Source organism: Salmo trutta, chromosome 12 (assembly GCF_901001165.1).
Source record: "Salmo trutta chromosome 12, fSalTru1.1, whole genome shotgun sequence".
Taxonomy (NCBI): Eukaryota; Metazoa; Chordata; class Actinopteri; order Salmoniformes; family Salmonidae; genus Salmo; species Salmo trutta.
In genome coordinates this window covers 62025657-62048664 of record NC_042968.1, presented here as the reverse complement: position 1 = coordinate 62048664, position 23008 = coordinate 62025657, and the positions used below count along the sequence as shown (strand labels likewise).

The 23008-nt window shown below is 42.5% G+C and overlaps 2 protein-coding genes, 1 long non-coding RNA gene and 1 pseudogene across 4 annotated transcripts; 2 read left to right on the top strand and 2 right to left on the bottom strand.

Moving 5' to 3' along the window:
- Positions 1–1047: 1047 nt before the first annotated feature.
- LOC115203944 (uncharacterized) lies at positions 1048–11733 on the bottom strand. The gene is made up of 4 exons (XR_003880285.1): positions 11432–11733; positions 10839–11066; positions 2119–2205; positions 1048–1441 (listed from the first exon to the last, which is right to left on the bottom strand). It is a non-coding gene; the product is annotated as an uncharacterized LOC115203944 (long non-coding RNA).
- On the top strand, positions 2156–4933 carry LOC115203943 (proteinase-activated receptor 2). The gene is made up of 2 exons (XM_029769045.1): positions 2156–2408; positions 2869–4933. The coding sequence occupies exons 1-2, from the start codon at positions 2339–2341 to the stop codon at positions 3957–3959; spliced, it is 1161 nt and encodes a 386-aa protein (XP_029624905.1). The 5' UTR covers positions 2156–2338; the 3' UTR covers positions 3960–4933.
- Positions 11734–12749: 1016 nt separating the features above from the next.
- Positions 12750–15366, bottom strand: LOC115203942 (cholesterol 25-hydroxylase-like protein 2). Of its 2 annotated transcripts, none has more exons than XR_003880284.1 (2): positions 14013–15366; positions 12750–13446 (listed from the first exon to the last, which is right to left on the bottom strand). XR_003880284.1 is itself a non-coding variant. In XM_029769044.1 (2 exons), exons 1-2 carry the CDS (start codon positions 15265–15267, stop codon positions 13351–13353), a joined length of 987 nt encoding a protein of 328 aa, XP_029624904.1. In that variant the 5' UTR covers positions 15268–15366; the 3' UTR covers positions 12750–13350. The 2 variants fall into 2 exon arrangements, 1 of the variants encoding a protein (XP_029624904.1); XM_029769044.1 differs by having other exon boundaries at positions 14377–15366.
- A 1166-nt stretch (positions 15367–16532) lies between these two features.
- LOC115202588 (protein S100-A1-like) lies at positions 16533–21783 on the top strand (annotated as a pseudogene).
- The last annotated feature ends 1225 nt before the right edge of the window (positions 21784–23008 follow it).

The window sequence follows — 23008 nt, the reverse complement described above, 5'->3', positions numbered from 1 at the left end:
TCAGCACCTCAAGAGTAAATGTCAGTTGGCTTTTCATAGCCGATCATTGAGAGTATCTCTACCGCTCCTGCTGTCTCTAGAGAGTTGAAAACAGCAGGTCTGGGACAGGTAGCACGTCCGGTGAACAGGTCAGGGTTCCATAGCCGCAGGCAGAACAGTTGAAACTGGAGCAGCAGCACGGCCAGGTGGACTGGAGACAGCAAGGAGTCATCATGTCAGGTAGTCCTGAGGCATGGTCCTAGGGCTCAGGTCCTCCGAGAGAAAGAAAGAAAGAGAGAATTAGAGAGAGCATACTTAAATTCACCCAGGACACCGGATAAGACAGGAGGAATACTCCAGATATAGCAGACTGGCCCTAGCCCCCCGACACAAACTACTGCAGCATAAATACTGGAGGCTGAGACAGGAGGGGTCAGGAGACACTGTGGCCCCATCCGACGATATAACCACACCAATTTGTAAAGGACAGATGTAGGTTGTTTGTATCAAGTTTTGAATACACTACCATAAACAATCTCTGAGAAACTGATGAAAAGGTGAAGTGTTACAACTATCCCTGGTCTCCCTTACCCATTTCTATAGAAGTCAGGAGTGAAGTGTTACAATTTAGCCCATGTTCTGGTTTAGTTGTAACAGTGCTTGGGGTGTATTGTAACAGAATGAAAAAGTGCATAAATCATGACATGCAACTAATTATTGAATGCTTATGAGACCATGAGAGCAACATTGCCAAGTTTACCTTTTGTTTGGCAGAAATAATACACTTATTTTACCCTCCGAAATGGTTCTCAACCAAACAACTAGGCTAAACTAAACACCTGAACGTGTGTTTGCGTGCGTGGCTGTGTGCGACAATGTTGGCATGTTCACTTAATCAGAGTCACAGTTGTGACAGTGGTATGGCTGTCCTGGGGTACAGGCTTGGTGGGCCCATAATTTGCTTTCCCAGCAACACCCAGACCTCCTTGGACTCATGCACACATTGCAGAAGTTTTCCTCACGGAATCTGAATCTTCTGGTTCAATCTCCTTTGTTTTGGCTTTTTTCTTAGGTAGGACCGTTTTTTGATGTTGTTCAGTGTGGTTTGTCTTGGCTTGCTTCTTTCCAGCAGTTTTTTTAGGCAGGGCAATGAACATTTTTGCCTTCTGAGTGCTTGACTTTTTATGCTCTTCTTCCGGTGCCTGCTTGATGGGTGTATCCATCAAAATCAGTTTTTCTCCTCTTCTGACCCCTTGTTGCAATTTTCCTGGGCCCTGCTTTTGAGAAGGCGTAGATCAACTGGGTTGAAATCAGAAAAGTAATCTTTGCAGAATCTGTACAGCGTCACATAACATATGCTCTACAATTTTGCAACTGACCCGATTGACTTCCCCTGCTCTGCTTTTGATACTTTGTTCAAAGTGTGGAGAGGTCGGTCTTTCTTTTCCATAATCCAGGAATGCTGAAAGTAAAATAAAACATGTACCAAAAAATGCAGTTTTCTCACAAGTTGTTACAACTAACCCTGACCCTTGCAGCCATTAGCTAGCTTAAATGTGAGCTAAATGTTAACTTTAGCATTGCTAATTTGAATCACATATCTCTACACAGACTGGTTATTAACCTGATATAGGTTTGGTGAACAGAACTACAAAGCCGTTTATATGCCATCACAAAAACAAATTGACCTAGAAATCAGATTTCTGTCAATGGAATCTGCAGTTCATCACAGAGACTTGCTTTTTCACATGAGAGTTCAATATTAAACTGAGAATGTGCACAGTGAATGATATGATTCTACCTCGCTCCCGATTGGAGTAATTGCAAGCGTTGCAACCATCCCCGGTCTCCCCTACACATCCCTATAAGATTTACATTGAATTAACTGCGATTTGTCTGCGATCCTTAGATATGACCAAACAGGTAAGAGCAGTATCGCTCTTCTCAGCTACGCGATAACCTTCCCTGTTTAGACTCGAGATGTTGTAAAAGCCAAAGGAAACTACTTGTATGCTTAGTGAAGGACTATAGATTTGTAAGCAGCATACAAATATGGTGTTTCATACATTGTCATCTCTCCTATTGGTTTAGTGATTCCTGTTAACCAAAGCACTATGCTAGAGGCAGGTGGAAACTCACAGACACTCGAAACCATGTAACGTGCGTGCAGAGAGAGGGCGCACGGTGTTTGATTCCGTCAGTCTCTGGTAGTTGTTAGGGTGTGTCCTGTTTAGGGCAGAGAGAGAGAGAGAGAGAAAGGTATATTGGACATCGGAGTGAAGCTAACAACCATTTCGAACTCGGTAGGACTAGATACACAGACCATTCATTCATTCATTCTGTCCAAAGTTCACGGACAATGGCCTCATCTCGGATACTTTCCTGCTTATTGTTGCTCGGTTGTGCGTGTGCAGCAAATCCGTCTCAAGGTAAGATTTACCTTTGGTAAAGTATCTCATGTCTTTTTCAGTAGACCTGTAAAGACCTTGTGTTGTGCTTAGCGTACTCGTCGGTTCCAACCTGTGGTTAACCTACTTTTTCAGAGTATCATCAGTTCTTTTTTGAAAATGCTTTTTAGTGTGCCAGGGATATGTATTGTTTGTTTTTACCCATTTAGTATGGATCGCCTAGAGATGGAACGACACTATATATTTCAGATATTAAGAAGACTGTGAAAATCGAGTTAATACCTTATCATGTTTGACCTTTTTTTTTAAGTACATTTTTTAACAATGTAGAATCTGTCATTCAAATCATTGCTTAATTGAATGATTTGTGTATGTTGTTTAGCCATGTTGTTTTTTCTTACAGTAACGTATTGTATGTTGGTGCTCACCAAAACAGTATAGGTCTTTGTCAGTGACGTTTCTCTCCTGTGTTTATCAAAAGGTAAAGGACGAGGGTTCATCGGGGTGGTTGACCCTCAGGATGCTGACCGTGTTACAGTGTCCAAGGCGACCGCGGACACGCTGCGGAGCAGTCTGACCACGGTGTTCCTCCCCATCGTCTACATAGTGGTGTTTGCTGTGGGGCTCCCCACCAACGCCATGGCCATCTGGGTCTTCCTGTTCAGGACCAAGAAGAAGCACCCTTCCGCCATCTACATGGCCAACCTGGCTCTGTCCGACCTGCTCTTTGTCATCTGGACTCCCCTGAAGATCGCCTACCACCTCAACGGCAACGACTGGATCTATGGTGAGGGGTTGTGTAAAGTCCTGGTGGGCTTCTTCTACGGGAACATGTACTGCTCCATCCTCTTCATCACCTGTCTGAGTGTGCAACGCTACTGGGGTGTGGCCCATCCTCTATCTCAGCAGAGGAAGAACAACAAAGTGGCGGTTGCTGTCTCCGTCTCTATCTGGGCCTTCATCTGGCTCACCACCACCCCTCTGTACCTGTACAACCACACGGCCAAGCTCAAGGACCCTAACATCACCACCTGCCATGACGTCAACATCATCCATGACCTGGAGGACCCGTTCCCTGACGTAGCGCTCCCCTACTTCTACTTCGTCCTCATGGCCGGCATCGTGTTCCTGGTCCCCTCGCTGGTCATCATCCTGGCCTACATCCTCCTCCTCAAAGCTCTTGGGAATGCCATGCAGGACGGGAGCGCCGGGAAGAACCGTCGGAAAGCCGTGGTGCTGATCGTGACTGTGCTGGTCACCTTCCTGGTGTGTTTCATCCCCAGTAACATCATGCTGGTCGTCCACTACTCCCTCCTCAAAGACGGGGTGGTCAACAACGGCTACGGCTTCTACATCACCACTCTGTGTCTGGCCAGCCTCAACAGCTGTCTGGATCCCTTTATCTACTACTTTGTGTCTGAGGACTTCAGGGACCATGTGAAGAACACACTGCTGTGTAGGAGCAGCAGGACGGTGGAGAGGATGAGGGTCTCCTTCAGCTCCATGAAGTACTCCAGGAAGAGCAAGGCCTACGTGTCTGAGTCTGGGAACACACAGAGCAGTACCTGCTAGCAGTGGATGACTTGGGGAAAGACGCTGGCAGAGGGTCGTCGGGGGAAAAAAGACTGTGACGCGCTGGAACTGGCTGTGCGCGCCTTGTGAAAATGTAGAGACCTAAAAGGGTCTCTCCTATTAACCGTTGTGAAATAGAATAATTGACAAGAAAGGGATCATGATGGTGTGTTATTGTGTGGGACAGACGCACAACCTGACTTCTCACAGGACCAGGACATCGAGTCCGGAAGAGGAGAAAATGGGTCTCGGCACAGTAAGCGAACCACCCAAAAGAGGAACTTTATTAGTTATCTGTCTAACAGTGTGTCAGTGGGAGTTTTAGTAAGTTTTTTAAATTAGGACTCAGCCACCGCTGAGTCACCTTATACAGACGACTAGTGAAAATGGCTGTGTGTGTGTGTATATATAGATATAGATATAGAGACAGATAGATAGATAGCCTGGACTTGTTACTCCTTTTGTGATTTTCATATGAATGACGTTAGAGGGCAAATGTGAAAGATGTAAATATCTAGTTAGATATTGTCTTAATGTGAAGATTAAGAGGTCAAACAGCAATGCATATCGGACGTGTTATTGCCTAGCACATGGGGGAAACAACATGTCTTATGAAATCCCCCTGTTAGACTTTTACATTGTGCTAAAGTTAAAGGAACGTGCTGTCAAATGTCATGCAGTTAGGTGTAAAGTATTGAGTATTATGGTGATGAGTTACCCATATTTTAGAGCGGCAGTGTTGGGGCCAAACTGGCTGTAAGTCTATAGTCTACATGTCTTCACTGTTTTATGCCTTTTATACTATATATTTGCCTCAGTGAGATCATATAGGCTGTAGGCCAGACATATTAACACTGAATTTTTACTTTTGTGCCATTGTTTTAAGCCATTAAAAGTTTATTGTTTTAAGCCATTCAAATATTTGTTGTTTTTAAGTTTGTTTGATTCTTAAATAAACGTATGACATACAATAAGCTAATGGTGTTAGCTAGTTTCTATAGTTAATATTGTTCTTTTAATGTGTAACTTTGTCTCTGTTGCGTAATCCTTATCACATTCCAATGCCCTGGTGCTCATGGAGGTGGGTAGGCTGACTCACTCCGCTCACATGGTGGAAAATGACGTTACAACAAGAGTCATTGTCTGTAATTATAGTCTTCTTCATTCACAGGTTGGATTCTGTGAAACGTGTCCTGATGACTTTGTGTGACAATCTGAGGACAGATGTTTCTGTGGATCAGTTAACAGCTTGGTTTGTTTTTTTCTCCATGAAGGTCAATGTATCAGCACAACTGTGGAAAAACGACAGGGATTTTTCAGGTTCTCTTCTATTACAACGATTTTCTGTCTCAGTCATTCAGAGGTAGTCTAGGCTGGGGAGTGTTTCAGAGCGAGATGGGACATGTTTCCATGGTGTCAGCTATTTTATTTATTGATTTATTTTTCACACAGATAACTGGTCTCGAGGAGCCTCTTGAGAGCAGGCAGGAACAAACTCTGATTACTGGTTGGCTGCGATACACCCCTCACTGCCCCTTAATAGGTATATATATTTTATGAGTATTTTGGAGAGAGGAGTATTTTGATGGAGGATATTTCAATATAGTGTAAGCCGTGCAACGTTGCGCTGTGGGAACAGGTTTGTTCTGTAGAGTTTGTGTAAAACTAAATGTAGTCTACTGGAAAATATAAGGATCTAGAGAGATGACCATGTTCAGCTCACTCCCTAGCTCTGTGTTTATACAGACACCCTAATCTGTCCTGGTAGAACTAGACACTACAATATAAACTCTTCATAGCTTAAATTCTTTAGGGATCTGTGTGTTAGATTGCTGCGTGATATTGCGGACTACAAGGAGCAGAAGGTATGTTTCTGCAGGGATGACCGGAGACAGCCAATTGGCACTCCCCCACGAGCGTGCTGGAAGGGTGAACACCAGCCCAGCCGTAATCCTAAAGGGCCGTTAGTGTGGCGATCAACCAACTCCATCACATCTGACTCCAGTGACCAATCCAGAGCCGGAGCGTCTTGTTTTTTTCTTCTTTGTGGAATCCCGATGGAAGACGTCATTCAATGGGTTGTCATCACGACCACCGCCCACCCTGCTTCCCCGAAGAAATGCAGGAGAGGACTACGTAGGAAGACGGCAACACCCAAAGTCCCCGCAACATACACGGCGCAAGAAACCGTAATTAACTTGTCCACTGCTACATGTTCATCTGCCCTAGGTAAGGGACTATCATTTGTCCGAACATCACAGGCCAATGACTTTGATACAGTTGTAGACTTTTAAGTTTTTCCATAGTTTTTGAGATTGACACAAGTTGTTTTTTTTTTTTGTAATGGGGTTTCTCCCTATGCACCTGCCAATGTTAATCCATTGCACTATAATAGTAACCAGACAGAATATAGTGCTAATGTTTTTCCCATTGATAACCTGAATGACAAAACTTGACTCTCGCCCTGAGGACATGGCAAGGGAAAAGACTCATTTTAAGAGGAAAAGCAGATTTTTACCAGATTTTTACCAAAACGAACAAGGTATTCCACAATATGTCCAAAGCAGAGAAAGAATCTCTTGTGGAACTCAAAAATGACTCCAGTATCATTATCAAACCTGCCGACGAAGGCGGTGCGGTGGGGATACAAAATGCAGCAGCCTATGAAAAGGTAATTGTGAGACTACTCAGTGATGATGAATTTTCACAAAAGACTCTCTAAGCACCTGACTAATCAATTTGTCTCTGATCCATGATAAGTTGTCTTGAAGTGGAAATGACAAAGAAAGAATGAGTATATGAAAGTTGACTGCCAAACCACACCTGTCATATACGCTCTCTCCAAAATTCACAACAGCATGACACCAGCTATACTAGGCAGTAGTAACGGATCTCTGACAGAGAATATCTCTACCCTTTTGTAGACCACCTTGTGAAACCCTGGGGCCATCTCCCTCCCCACGTATACTAGAGAGACTTGATTTTATTCATCTTTTGAAATCTGTGGACCGTATAGCTGAAAATTCTATTCTGTGTACTTTTGATGTTACCGGTCTATATACAAACACATCGCCCATCAGGGCGGCCTAGAGGCCATCATGTTCTACCTCATTGAAACTCCCCTTAATGCTCTTCCCTGCATCAATTGTATTGTGGACTTGGCTGAACTGGTACTGACCTCCAACTATTTTCTCTTCAGAGGAGACTTCCTCCAGACCAAAGGGACAGCGATGGGGAGGATTATGGCTCCTAATTATGCTAACCTATATCTAGGAATGTTTGAAAAACAGGTGGTGCTGAATCCAGACCTTAACCCTTTTCTCTCCAATATTCTCCTAATTCTGAGATATTTGGATGCCATTTTCGTGATCTATACAGGGACCCAGGAAGAACTTTTGGAATTCCATGCTTATCTTAACTCTACGAACGAACACGTTTCACCATTAACTATGACCTATCACAAATCTGTTTTCTTGATATGATGGTTATTAAGCACAACACCTCCCACTATACAGATCTCTACAGGAAACCTACGGACAGGAATACCCTCCTTAGAGGTGACAGCTTTCATCCACGTCCACTTATTAAAAGTCTCCCTATAAGTCAATTCAGTCACATCAGAAGAATATGCAGCTCTGATTGCCTCTTACCAGAAACAGACCACGGACCTCACACAAAGGTTTAAGGAAAGGGGGTATGAAGACAATTGGGTAAAACATGCCAATGATCTTTTTGGAGGACTAACACAGTCGAAAGTTAAAGAAAAAGCAGAACATGTCCCCCCGATGGGGAAGGCGTTTAAGGACACGATCAGAAAGCACTGGTACAGTATTGATACTGACCCACAGTTGAAACCCATCTTTAAATATCCCCCACGTATGGTCTTTAAAAGACCCCCAAACATGAGAGACATTGCGGTTAAATCTGATTATCCACCAGAGAAAAGGGAAACTTTCATAGACAAGGTTCTGGAGGTTAATTACAAATGTGGCTCAATGCAGCTTCACATACAAATGTAACTCATTTACCCACCCCCACACAGGATAAAGATTTAAGATCTGATTACCTGCACGTCCACCAACGTTATTTATTTGTTAATGTCCTTGTGGTCTGTCTCACATAGGGAAAACCCGTAGAAGCCTTAAGCCACGGATCAGTGAGCATCGCAACAATATACGGACAGGTGAGACAAAAAATCTGGTTGCTGCTCATTTTGTACAAGCTGGACATCCTATTAGTTCTCTGACATACACTGGAATAGAAATGGTCAAGATGTCACGCAGGGGAGGAGACATTGAGAGGAAACGTCTTCAAAGGGAATCTTTCTGGATCCACAGGCTCAACACACTGTCTCCTCTTGGCCTTAACGAGGAGTTTGACTTGAAACCGTTTTTATAGTTTCAAAATGTCAAAATTATAGTTTTTTTATTATACTAATTTGAATATTGTACGTGTATATGTTACTGTAGATATTGATCACATTCCTTGTGTATGATCATATTTAGATACATTGAATGTTAAGTGTGAACCTATGTTATATCTTTTTTACTTCCTGTTTCAGGAAGTGATGTCACTGAGTACTGTATGTATATATATGTGTGTCTGTGTGTGTGTGTGTGTATGTATGTATGTATGTATGTATGTGTGTATATATATATATATATATATATGTATGTATGTATATATATATGTATGTATATATATATGTATGTATATATATATGTATATATATATATATATGTATATATATATATATGTGTGTATATGTATATATGTGTATATATGTATATGTGTATATATATATATATATTTGTATATGTGTATATATATATGTATATATATATATATATATATGTGTGTATATGTGTATATATATATGACCTTCCACCCCCACCTGGGATATGGATGCCTGATGCAGACCTAAGGGTCGAAACATTGTCATAAATAAATATCACCTGGGAGTATGAGCAGCAGTGTGCAGCATTTTCCTTTCTGTTTTTCTTAGAATGCTGCCCTCCCTTAACAATCAACCGTCTTGCATAATACTATTCTGCATCTTACATTTATGACCATTGAAAAGTGCTATTTCCTGCTGATATTTCAGTTGTCAAATTAAAGTTAAAATGTTACAATGGAGAATGATAGATAAGGAGGATTGTTTGGTGGCGAGACTGGATCCTGTCTTTCATCTGTAGATAATGATTAGACAAGGTGAACCCAGTCATCTCCTATAGTCCAACACAATGACCCAAGTGTTACCATTGTGCTATAGAGCCCCACAGTGGAGGTGTCATAAAACCTAGCGGTCAAACAGGGAAATGGCTCAATTTTTTTTTTTTTTTTACACCATTCATTTTTCCCACAGGGGATTTTAGAAACACTTAAAATAAGGGCTGTGTTTCGTGTAGGCATGACGTTTTGATAACCATGTAAATCTCTCTGACAAGGTGACTTTATATTTTTGTTCAGTGCATATTCAATATACCAGGAACAGTGTTATTTCGGTTGTTAATCGGATTCGTTCCGACATTTCTTGATTCGTTTTTTTTAAAATGTATTTGTTAATTTTTTGGGGTATTATTTGTGTGCTGTTTGACATTAAACTGCATTGTTATGAGCTAGTAACATCAGCGTTTCGCTGCACCAACCAATAAACATTGATTTCATTTCTGATGTATTCATTGTTTGGTTAAGAGAAAGGCTGTACACAGCAACCTTTGATATAAGAGCAAAGCCAGAGCAGAGCATTGTGTTTTCAGGGAGGATAGATTACTCCAGGTTCTTTCAGAGATTATATATTGCTGCGGGGTGTCACCATCCCCCAGCCTATTGCCACTATTCTCTGTAAGTAAAATATCTGCTTCACGCAACTAGGCTGCCACAGACAGGACCACTTCCTGACTACATTTCCTTCACACATACAGGCAGGGCCCTTTTAAAAAGCCTGTCATTATATGCACATAGTATAGTCACAGAGGGCCCCTACGAAACCTGATTGAAGAGAGTAGTGAGGATGGCTAGTACAGAGGTAACATAGGAGTACAGTACCCACACTATTACTTTAAATGAGACCTTTCCTTTAAAATACAAGGTAGCTTTTATGTAGATCCGTGTCCGCCGATGACTGATTAGCCCAGGTTGTCCATTGTAGAGCATGATTTCAATATGGCAGAAGACTAACTCAGGTAAAACTCTCAGTGAGCATTATGTGTACACAACTCTACAAAGGTAGCATGTCAATGAGACATGCTAGGTATGACAGGAATGGGAGAGGATGTTAGCGCAGTGGTAGAAAAAGTATCCAATTGTCATACTTGAGTAAAAGGAAAGATACCTTAATAGAAAAAAAGTCACACAGTAAAATACTGCTTGAGAAACAAAGTATTTGGTTTTAAAGATACTTAAGTATCACAATTAAATGTAATTGCTAAAATATGCTTAAGTATCAAAAGTAAAAGTATAAATCATTTCAAATTCCTTATATTAAGCAACCCAGACAGCACATTTACAGCTAGCCAGGGGCAGACTCCAACAGCATTTGTGTTTAGTGAGTCAGATCAGAGTCAGTAGAGATGACCAGGAATGTCCTCTTGATAAGTGTGTGAATTGTACCATTTTGCTGTCCTGCTAAGCATTCAAAATGTAACAAGTACTTTTGGGTGTCAGAGAAAATGTATGGAGTAAAAAGTACCTTATTTTCTTTAGGAATGTAGTGAAGTAAAAGTAAAGTAAAGTACAGATACCACCCAAAAACGACTTATGTAGTACTTTAAAGTATTTTAACTGAAGAACTTTACACCACTGGGTTAGTATACAGTTTGTACAACCAGCAGATTCTACACATCCATAAAATACCATGAGAAAAGAGAGTACCCATACCCATACAGCCAGTTCTGTTGTAGCAGCATTTTGACCACTGTTGTGATATAATTACTCTAAGGACGTTGATTTGTTAAATCAGGTTTGTTATGGTAGGGCTGCAGGAAAATCCTGCCTCTTCAGTAGATCTCCAGGGAGACTGTTGGGTGTTATTCTGTGTATCAGTCAAATGATCAGTGTGCTGAAACCTTTCGTGTTTACAGGGTAGACCACTGGATTTGCATCAACCTGAGGGGGAGAGAGGGAGGATTGTTTACAAGTCACACAGTATCCTCCCAATGATCAGAAAATGATTCATTTCCATTTATTGGCAGGTTATGGAACAGTTTGGGACAAGAAGATAGGGATCGATTATGACAGATGGTTTAACAGAGGGGAGGGGGAGGTTAGGGAACAAGAAAGAAAGAAAGAAAGAAAGAGAGAGAGAGAGAGAGAGGGGGGGCAGTAAAATGGTGACTGACAGGTTTTTGCGTCTTCCAGATTGCGCTGATATCGTAAACGTTGTGGATGAGGGCAGAAAGGGGCCGTCCTGTCCTGAAGGTGGCCAGGGGAGAAACTACCACATAGTTCTATCAGTAACATTTATGACTCACATATGCGGTTTCGCTTAACCCGATCGCACACTGAGTCTCTGTTTCAGCCAGTCCCTCAAGGGCCGCATTCAAAAATAGGCACTTTGTGTTGCAACGCTTGAGTTCCGCTCCATGCCTCGACACACCAAACTTGTTCGGCAAGTACCGTCACTCTATGAATAACAACAAGCAAAGGCACAGTGTGTCGTGACATGCCATAGGTTTTAACCACAATTACAGTATGACCTCTTTGCCTACAACAACAGAGATTCTATAGTAGCCCTATAGGTTCATTCATAGTGATTGAATGTAATGTCAAGTGTGTGGGTGTGTGTGTTGAATTATTCAACAGTGTCTATTACATTACATGACATAAATAGTTGTTGAATATTGAACTTCATGACTGAAACTCCAAATGGCAGATGTTCCAATGAGGGGAAGTAACTGTGGTCTGCTTTAGGTTACAGGAATAAACTATACATGTTATAAAATGAATTATGGTCTGACCTTTTCCTATTTATGGAAGTCCAGGTGTGTCTGTGTCTAATTCATACTGTACTTCTCATTTCTTAACCAGGGTACGACGTCTCAAATAGTACTTCATGCTTAGCAGGACCTCTGGCGGACTGTTTGTGAAACTGCATGTATTAGTGAAGAGAGATACTGCGTGTGGACACTTAGCCCAAGATGTACTGAAGGAGTGTAGGCTAGCTAGCCTACTCTTTTAGGGTCAATCAGCAGTTGCTACATCCATCTTTGGACTCTAAAATTAATGATATGTACCCATTGATTCTTGAAGAATATAATGTATAAATGCCTCATCATGAGCTTAGTTCAACTGTCCTACCCCACCAGAACCCCAAATATAAGCTTGTTTGTAACTAATGTAAACATGGTTAAAACTATAATTTTGATATCATGGATGGAAATGCAAAGATACACTTAGCCTACTGTACTCTGTTTTTACCAGGGGCGCAACTTTCACTGGGGACATGACCCCCCCCCCCCCCCACACACATTCTGAAATTGCATTTTTATCATTGGAATGTGATACAAAACGAGGCAACGGTGTGCTTTAGGACCATGCGGATGCCTCAGAGCGGTCGGGTAGATGGTTTGGAGTGTTGGATCCGACTGGATAAAAAAAAGATAAAAACATTTATAAAAAGAGTTATGTCCCCCCCACTAAAACCAAAGTTGCGCCCCTGGTTTTTACACAGTTGCAGCCAACAGTATTTTTCAGTCACAACACTTTACTGGAATTATTTTTCTGTTACACACAGGTGTTCGGAGACACTAGATTGCTAATTAAAACAGGTTGGCTTCTCTGTCTTCTGTAAACAAGCTGTAACATATGGCCTTGTTGGAATCGTGTCAAAAAGGTTTATAGTAATTGTACCTTTTGTTTTTCGAAAATAATTTCTCGACGATATGAAAGTTAAGTTCAAAGGGTTTCAAAACTGTGACACAAGCGAGGATTATTAATGTGTAGACAGAGCACACATCGGCTGTGCTGTCGTCAATTAATGGAATGAAAATCCAAGAGGGGGCCCTTTTGGGTGAACGATAGTTAGTGCACAAAGAATGAATGAAAATTGGAAACGTAGGCACATTTACAGCACTATAAGGATTCCATCTCACAGCGGGACGATGACTTTTAAATGACAATCAACATTCATATTTCTTTAATATTTCCAAAATTGTAGACCCTTTCCCAACAGTAGTTTGACAATCTTATTAAAACACAGCTGACATTTCACTCTGCTCTCTAACTCTTCAACGGCCCTCTGCTCCAATCATCATCCACAGTACAAATATTCTGCAGTTTCCCATATTAATTATCTATTAGAACACGAGCGAATTCTCTAGGAATACCAAGTATTCTTGATGCTCTGCCAATGACATGCTTGAAAAGAGAAATAGTTGTGTTTGGTTTTTGTTTAGGCCCCAGGCTGAAGATCATGGATCACAAAGAAGGTGTTTTGTCGTGGGAGGGGCAGTGTAGAGGTCTCTGCCAAAGAGATTATTGACAGCGTCTGAAAGAGAGGATGATAAATTAGTATTGGCCCCACGCATCGCTCTGGCGGCACACTGGACACCGCTAAAAGACTGCCATTCAGCTTTCTGGTTTGTGTGTGTGTGTGTGTGTGTGTGTGTGTGTGTGTGTGTGTGTGTGTGTGTGTGTGTGTGTGTGTGTGTGTGTGTGTGTGTGTGTGTGTGTGTGTGTGTGTGTTTGTGTGCGCATTTCCCTTGTGTTACCCTGCTTGAATTGCTGTGCTGCAATCCTTCAACTGTGTTATTTCAACAAAACACACATTTTCCAAAAATACTACATGAGTTATTAAAATACCTATAAAACATTTGTGCGGTCTTATGTTTACATCTCTCTCATCTACAAACAGACAGTTATGCTATATCAGGTTATCCATACAGTGTGTCATTGGATTTACCCCCCAAAAAAGCATTCAAAAAGAGTTCAAAACAGAGAAACATAGGAAAATGTCAATAGCAAACAGCTTAGCAAAAATATAAAACTCCATTCAGCATGGATTTTTAGCGGTATTAGTAAAACACACACATTTCAAATGCAGGGAAGTCTGACCTGAGAATGCCATGGAAACCAATGAAAAAAACCACAGAGTAATCCCAAACAAATCAATATCATACAAAAACAGAGATCTGACAGAGAGCTACAGAGCGCAGTTAGTGTAAAGTCATTACATTTCATGAAGACAAAGAAAGATGGAAAAGGGGAAGAGCGAGAGAGAGAGAGAGAGAGAGAGAGAGAGGTGGACAGAGAGAAAGACAGGAGAGATAGAATAAGGAGGGGAGAGAGATTGGATGAAATACACACAAAAAGCAGTCAAGGGAGAGAGGGAGGAGAAAAAAAGCAACACTCAAGCTCCTTTATCCTTCCTCCCTTTCAGACCTTCCTCAACATATTTATCTTTGGAGGGGGTGGGCACCATGTTAGTCCCCCCCAGCCAGTCCCAGTGGGAGAAGAACGGGGCGAAGTTTGTCCCGGGCATCCGGTGGTGAGCGTCGTGTTTGGGGGGTCCGCCCCACAGGCCGAAGGGCACCAGGCGGTGCAGCGACCAGGGGAAGTCGTAGCCACAGTGGTCCTCAGTGGACACACAGATGGTGAACACCATGAAGCCCCAAGCGGTCAGGCAGTGGCACTGCAGCAGGAGGGGGTCCACAGTGGTCCAGAAGCCCGAGCTAATCAGCTCCCAGGCGGACACGTACTGGGTAACCAGGCTGAAGGGCTGAAGGTACTGGTGGTGCATGGCGTGGAAGGTACGGTACAGCCATGGGACTCTGTGGTGTAGAAGATGCCAAAGGTAGAACTGGAAGTCAAAGACCACCATGCACCCCAGGATGCCCAGGAGGAAGCTCATTAGAGTGGGTGCGTCACGGGGGAGCGGGATAGGAGGCCTCCACAGCCACTGGCCCACAGCCGCAGGAAAGATATAGACCAGGTGGTTGTAGGCCGTGAGATACAGGGTGGTCCAGATGTTGTCCCAGGTGACAGGTCTGTCTGGGTGGAGCTTGTAGCTGTTGAGGGCTGGCCAGCTGGGGGCCAGGAGGTCTAGCAGAGTGTAGAGGGTCACCAGGAGAAGGTAGGTAGAGACAGAGATGACCACAGGGAACAGAGGGCTCCGCAGCTCAGCCTGGTGGTGCTGCAGAAGGTAGTCCCACGCCGGCTGGAGGACGGACTGCTCCGGGAGCCCCAGACCCAGGGTCAGGGTCAGGTTAGCCACGGTCAGGTGAGACATCCAGGGGAGAGACACACCGCTGAACAAACCGCCTGCACTCATTGTGTCCCAACTAAAGTCTAATAGTCTCAGAGGATTCATTTATATCTGGGTTGGTTGAAACAGACTCCACAAGAATGGCAAAGATACTTCCAGCTGTAATGTAATGTTTGTTTTTCTGCAAAAGGCAAATAATCTGGTGCCGTAGTGCCAAATTAGGTTGGCGGTCGATCTTAGCCTCTTATGTAGATCGAGGCGCCACCTCCTCCTCCCCCCCTCCCCCTCCCACATTTCTGACCCAGATCTGAGAGAGCTGCCTCCCGCTGTTCAGAAGTGACAAAGACAAAGTCAAGTGTTTTCTTTACTGGCATTGAGGAGAAACAATACACTGTGTTCAAAGCCAAACGTTGGTACTCATGTATTAATGCAGAAACTTGTGAACTGTCAAATTTCATAATTTTGGTTAAATCAGTTGATTATTAATTAAAAACAACTTAAAAAAAATATATGTTTTCCTATTTATCTTTTTTCATTCTCTCTCCCTCTCCTCTCTTCCTCTCCCTCTCTTCCCCCCTCTCTCTCTCTTCCTCTCTCCCTCTCCTCTCTCTCTCCTCTCTTTCTCTTATGGACTTGTTGTTGGAGGTCAACAGTAATAAATCATAGAAAGCTGTCAAAAGTGACTTTGAGTTCAAAGGCTCCACATTATTCATGTTGAATTACACTTGTGTTTTTGTGTGGTTCGTCTTGCATCATGCTGGTTAGAATAAGGTCTGATGGTTAGGAGTGAAAAGAGGCAAGTGGAGCTGACCACAGAGATGGTTTCTATGGTGGAGCTCAAGTAATCACTTTCTAACTCAAAGGAGGCTTTATATTATTATATTATCTAAATTAACCAAATAAGGTAATGAATTCTGATCCAATGTTTTGCGATCATCATAGAACATTATAGCATCATGAAACACATGTCGACTGCACAGGCTCTCTGAGACCGCTAGAGGGCAGTCAAGTATCATTGGAAGAAAGACGGTTCTGCTCTGGAACAGAGATGGTAGTTTCTGAAGTTTTACACGTACTTTATTGGAATGTTAATTCTAAAACTTTTCGTTTTGTGGACACAAACTCCCTTCGGTTAGGTTTACATATATCCTTTAATTATGACATAGAGTATCTATGTATGCACTGTCTAGGTGTATCAGGAAGTACATCAGGAAGTGCATAGAGGATGTTGTTCCCACTGTGACGATTAAAACTTCTCCAAACCAAAATTTGTGGATAGATGGAAGCATTTGCACAAAACTGAAAGCGCGATCGCCATCGCACTGCACACTGCCCTATCCCACCTGGACAAGAGGAATACCTATGTAAGAATGCTACTCATCGACTTCAGCTCAGCCTTCACCTCCAAGCTCATCCTTAGCTCGGAGCCCTGGGTCTGATCCCCGCCCTGTGCAACTGGGTCCTGGACTTCCTGACGGGCCGACCCCAGGTGGTGAAGGTATCCAATAACACCTCCGCTACGCTAATCCTCAACATAGGGGCCCCACAAGGGTGTGTGCTTAGCCCTTTTTGGTGCTGTTGGCGGTTGGTACACTTGATTCAGAAGCCCTGCACTCGGGGTAGGAAAAGTGTTCCCGTTTTGAACCTCTTCGGCGGACCGGGAGATCTGCGGCTAAATCGAGTGCGCCTACTACGCTGGCCAATCGGATAGCTCAAATAACCGTGCCTACAGCTTCCATGACCCTGACCACAGCAAAGTTTGATATTAACCTACGTGAGATTTCATAACTTTTAAAACCTTGACCAGGGATTGTCAAAGAATACAGCAAAGAGCGACTGTTTTTATGAGTGAGTTCATGTCTAAGTTTTTATTCAGCACTGTCACTGTTTTTATTCAGCACTATTACAAAACATAAAACGTGCTTCTCCCTACTTCCACTCGCGCTGCAGCTGCAATCAGTGAGTAGCCTAGTGTGTCGATAGCCCTGTGTTTTTATTATTATTAGCAGCTCGTCGTATCTATTTGACAATCGAGGAATATTTCACTTACTCTGGTCACAGGAACAACATGAATTTGTGCATGAGGCACATGCAGTGGGACTCGAGTTTCATCATCAGTTGGAAGACGGTGTCCCCTCGCTCTTAGCCTCAGGAAAGGAAGGAGAGAGCAGGGACCGTGAGAGGCGGACCCTCTGCTGCTCTCTCCCTCCCTCCGCTGAGACAAATGCCGTGTTCAAAACAACTGGAAACTCGGGACTCGGAAATCTCAGACTTCCGACTTCAGTGCGTTCAAGACAACTGGGTACTCGGGGAAAAAAAGAGGAGCACACTGGACATCTACAGCAGCCGGTGTCACAGGAAGGCCAAGAAGACCATCAAGGACCTCAGCCACCCGAGTCATGGCCTGTTCACCCCGCTGCCTTCTAGAAGGTGGAGACAGTACAGGTGCATCCAAGCTGGGACAGAGAGACTGTTAAATAGTCACCACCAGCCAGCCTCCACCCAGTACCCTGCCCTGAACTTAGTCACTGTTACTAGCCGGTACTCTACCCTGCACCTTAGAGACAGCTGCCCTATGTACATAGTCATTGAACACTGGTCACTTTAATAATGTTTACGTACTGTCTTACCCACTTCATATGTACACTGAGTGTACAAAACTCTTTCCATGACATAGACTGGCCAGGTGACTCCAGGTGAAAGCTATGATCCCTTATTGATGTCACTTGTTGAATATACTTCAATCAGTGTAGATGAATGGGAGAAGACCGGTTAAAGAAGGATGTTTAAGCCTTGAGACAATTCAGACATGGATTATATACAGTATGTGTGCCATTCAGAGGGTGAATGGGCCAGACAAGATATTGAAGTGCCTTTGAAAAAAGGTTGGTATGGTAGTAGGTGCGAGGTGCACTGATTTGATTGTGTCAAGAACTGCACCACTGCTGGGTTTTTCACGCTCAACAGTTTTCCAGCGTGTATCAAGAATGGTCCGCCACCCAAAGGACATCCAGCCAACTTGACACAACTGTGGGAAGCATTGGAGTCAACATGGGCCAGTATCCCTGTGGAACGAGTTGGACACCTTGTAGAGTCCATGCCCCGACAAATTGAGGATGTTCTGAAGGCAAAAGGGGTTGCAACACAATATTATGAAGGTGTTCCTAATGTTTTGTACACTCAGTGTAAATACTGTATTCTAGTCAAGGCTCATCCTATATAACTAATGCTGTACACATATTTTCTATTCATATACTGTCTATACTGTCTATATACACCATCATATATACAGTATATACAGTGGTGTAAAGAACTTAAGTAAAAATACTTTTAAGTACTGCTTATCACCATCCTGCCAAGCCGACTTCAAGGTGCTGTGGACGCGCTTACAGTAGAACAGTTTTCTACAACTACTCCGGGAGCGACGGAGACAAACACAAGCTCAACAAGGGAGAGCTGAAACAACTCTTGAACAGTGAACTCACTGTCTTCCTCACAGTGAAGAAGATGTCTAGTATCCATCATTTCTCATGTTCAATATAGTTTTACGTTATTTTGGTATTCTCTTCACTTGACCAGGTTTAACAGTTGAAAGGCTGAAAATCGGTCTATTTCTGAGGACCTTGCATGAACCTAGGAAGAAACATTTGACCTCTTATGGCACTATTTCACTGTTGTTTTTGTGAAACCGTAAAACGTGAACAGGAAAAAGAAGACTGTATAAGTTCTATTCGTGTCAAGCTGTTTTTACTTGGCACCACGTAGTAAGAAGTGTCACAAGTTATTGCCCTCTCCTCCTCAAACAGTGACATGTTTTTGAATAGATGTAGCACATTAGCTGTGTGCTGAACCTCAAGTAATATGTTGTCGTGAATTAGAGCCATCCTTGTGACAGTTGGAGTAGTGGAACCCACGTATTTAGATGAAATATTAACAGCACATCACATCCAGCTGTCGTTACGTCAACAACGTGCTCATTATTGGAAATGTTTTTGGTTTAGCGGAGCGTGACCTTTTCAACTTGTTTTCTTTCCTTCCGTTGATTTCATGGTGATCAACAGTGAGGATTATGCGGTACTCATGGATGTGTTCGGGAGCTTCTTAATCCTACTTGATTACCCATTGAGACTTGAAAGATGAACAAGACAACTAAGTGCGTATTGAATTTGCAAATGTCCAGCGTTTAAAAAAAACACACTCGCTCAACTCGTTGCTGTACAAATTCATGTCGTCTGTTATGTTAATTTTGTTCTAATTATAGACCTAGGCCTGCAACACACAATTTACATGATTCTCAAAGATGTGAAGAGTGGCAATTTCGTTTTTCTGTTCTTGGATATACCTCAGTGGCTACAATTTAATCGCTCTTTTGTTGCCGAGAATTTTCCTGCATAGCAGGAAATGCAAACTTGTAGTGTATTCAAGGTTTAAAAAAGGCTTCTAAAGTTTGTCATTTCCACTTTAAAATGTCAGACTTGAGTTGCCCTAACAAAAAATGTATCAACCCCTACAAAATGTATCCATGAATTATAATCCACATAATAATTCACATTTTCTTTTGCTGCAGGAATATTTTCCTGCTGTAGAAAACTGCCTTGTATTAAGATCCTAGTCTTACATCTACAGAAAGTATACAACTAGATCACGGTTGATTAAGAGAATGGTAGAGTTATCCACTTGTCCAAAAAGGAAAGCAAGAAAGAAACACTAATGCAAAGGGTAATTATTTGATATTCTCCTTCTACATTATGCTGGATTAGTTTCCTTGCTGTGAAGTTTTGAGTTCTGGTTAAGTTGAGTATAACTTCATTATTTTGTTACTCTCCACTGCCCTCTGTGAGTGAGGGGTTGAAGAGACAAATCTCTCCTCCTTCCCTTTTCTTTTCCCCCTCTATTCCCTCGTGTTTTCTCACTACCTCTCCTCCCTCACTCTGATGGAAGGAAGCCTCAGGTGTCTACGCATCATCAGCAGTGGCCCACATCACCTCCAAAAATAGATTTAGACTACTCCCTTCTGATGTCACTAGTCTCCACCCACTGACGTACCTCTGACAAGTATAGAGACGGTGTCCTGGTACCAGTCTTGCACACATTTAGGACGCGTCACAAAAGTAATCCTATTCCCTATAAACTACTTGTCAAAAGTATTTCTAGTCCCTATAAACTACTTGTCAAAAGTAATCCTGTTCCCTATAAACTACTTGTCACAAGTAATGCACTATGTAGTGAATATGTGGCCATGTGGGATGCAGACTCATACTGTAGCTTCATATCCTAGGGTCAACATTGAGCTAATTAGTGATTAAAACATTTAAAAATTCATAATCGATCACTGAGTAATTCTGTCATTGATCAATCACACTGTATGCTGAGGCGATAGATACTGCTTACTGTTGAATTAGATCCAACGTTGTTACCTTGGGCCAAATAGTAACTTTTCACGTAAATGTCAATGAAGATTTGCACATATCCAGTCAAACTATCAAATCAGGATATGGCCCCCTGAGCTGTGTGTGTGTGTGTGTGTGTGTGTGTGTGTGTGTGTGTGTGTGTGTGTGTGTGTGTGTGTGTGTGTGTGTGTGTGTGTGTGTGTGTGTGTGTGTGTGTTACATACCTCCATTAGCTCCATATCACCACAGCCTGAAGTCACCACAGGGCTCTGTATCCCAGACTGGCTTGGCTTGACTGAAAGAAGCCATCCAACGGTCACCATCTCACACACACACACACACACACACACACACACACACACACACACACACACACACACACACACACACCTCTGATCGGTCTCAGCTCATGTGTCATTGATTATTGCCACTGTCACACTAGCTTCCAGTGGACATTGGCTCTGTGGTGAGGTGCGGTGCTGTGCCCAGTCAGTGCCTTAGGTGGTCTAATATCCTGGATGGGGCTTCAGCACCATGAATCCAATGACTCAGAGCCTGAGGCATCTCTCCTCAGATCTCCATCTCAGATCTCAGGCTGGGAGATTGACACAGGGCCTAATTGCAGTCTGTTGTCCGAAGGGAACGTATGTATTGGCCAGGCAGCTGAATCCAGACATAAGACCTATCAGGATTCAGGACGGTCCATTTCCTGGTAGTGCTGTGTGGAGTAGTAGAGTAAGTCAGAGACTTGTGCGTGTCCTGACGTCAACTGGAATAAGCCCAGGGGAACAGAACACTAGAGTTAAAGTCTGGAAGATTTGCAGCTGTTCAATGGTTATTTCATTTATGAGATATGCCTATATATTTGTAAAGGTTTTATAGACTCAAAACGATGTAGATCTTATTGACTTTCAGTCCTTGCATAATAGCTGTGCCTATGAATTTGAGCGTGGTTACATTCTCTCAGCCCCATCCCTTAAATGATCAAATTTACTTAATCAGGGTTTGAAAATATTGATTGGTGGATAGATCTTTGATAGATTGATTAATTGTTCATTCTTTTAATTTCCAGTCTCAGAAAGACCCCATGCTGCTGGAGAAGATCATGAATGCTCTGGACTCCCACAAAGAGAACGAGGTGGACTTCAATGAGTTTGTGGTTCTGGTGGCGACCCTGACCGTAGCCTGCAATGACTTCTTCCAGGAGCAGCAGAAGAAGAAAGTCAACTAATGGGTTGAGTCCAAAATGGCTTCCTATTGCTTATACATGCACTATTATTGGCCAAACCCTCATAGTGCTATGACCGGTCTATGAATGGTTCTGGCTAAAAGTAGTGCATTGCATAGGGAATAGGGAGCCATTTCAGATTGGCCTGTGGATCAAAGTAGAATTAGAAACCAACCACACCCATCACGCTAAACATTGATTTACATTATGGTTTCAGTGCTACTAAAAGCCTTACACTAAATATGTTGTTGTTTTTTGCATCAAGAATGTCAACAGCAGAAGTGCACTAGACTAAAGTAGAAAGCATCCATTGACATACTCTTGCTAGAGATAGGATCCTTCTGTGCCTCCGACGCGTCAAGAACAGATTACTTCAAACAGATGTTAACATGTTGTCGCACTAGCCTAAGTGCCAGACTGTTTCTGTTCTCAACAACACTTCTTGCCAGAGAAGATAACCATAAAAGATCTGGCTAGACCAAAACAGACCGGCACCCAAACAATCCTTTTCCTCTGACGCTTGGCCAGTTGATTGATTGATTCTGTCATTCATCCGCCGGTTGGTTCATAGATTTTTGTAATGTAACTATGAGTTTGTCAGAAATGTCCATCAGAAATGTACTTGAGAATGTTCCTGTCATTGACAATTAACTTGTGTCACGCAATGAGACATATAAATCAAATGTCACAGTTGCATGAGCGTGTTTCTTAACCGTGATGAAATGATTCATTTTGATTTTGACAGCATGATATTGTCAAGCAAAGTGATTAGCTTGACAATAATGTTATTGTATTGTGACAGTAACACAGCATAATAAAGTGCTGTTACCCAAGACCTTGAGTGTCTGTGTTTTAGAGTTTATGTTAATGTGCGTGCGTGTGCGCACTGGAAAAAAAAAGTTTTTTTAAATAGCCAATTTAAGCAATTGCTTAATCAGTGTTATTCTGTGAGTTGAATGGACTTGAAAAGGACAATCATTTCAGCTACTCTTTTACATTCTGTTACTCAACATACTCTGCTCAAAGTGAGACGAATTTGAATAAGCTTGTTGAGTAAAATTTCAGATTCATGTTTGCTCAAAAATCACTCAAAACACGCCCATCATTATCATATTTCCCAGCATTCATTATTGCAGGTTGCTTTTCAGAATTGTTTGTTGCAATACCTGTGTTTATGCATGTAAATTGATTGGTTGATTAATCTGATGCTACACTAACAGAAATAATA

Excerpts from the sequence above, each read along its gene's own strand:
- LOC115203943 (XM_029769045.1), top strand. The coding sequence starts at position 2,339 with ATGGCCTCATCTCGGATACTTTCCTGCTTATTGTTGCTCGGTTGTGCG. Across the intron at positions 2,409-2,868 it reads TGCAGCAAATCCGTCTCAAG|GTAAAGGACGAGGGTTCATC; the intron begins GTAAGATTTACC and ends GTTTATCAAAAG.
- LOC115203942 (XM_029769044.1), bottom strand. The coding sequence starts at position 15,267 with ATGAATCCTCTGAGACTATTAGACTTTAGTTGGGACACAATGAGTGCA. Across the intron at positions 13,447-14,376 it reads GGCTGGGGGGGACTAACATG|ACGCTGTCAATAATCTCTTT; the intron begins GTGCCCACCCCC and ends CCTCTCTTTCAG.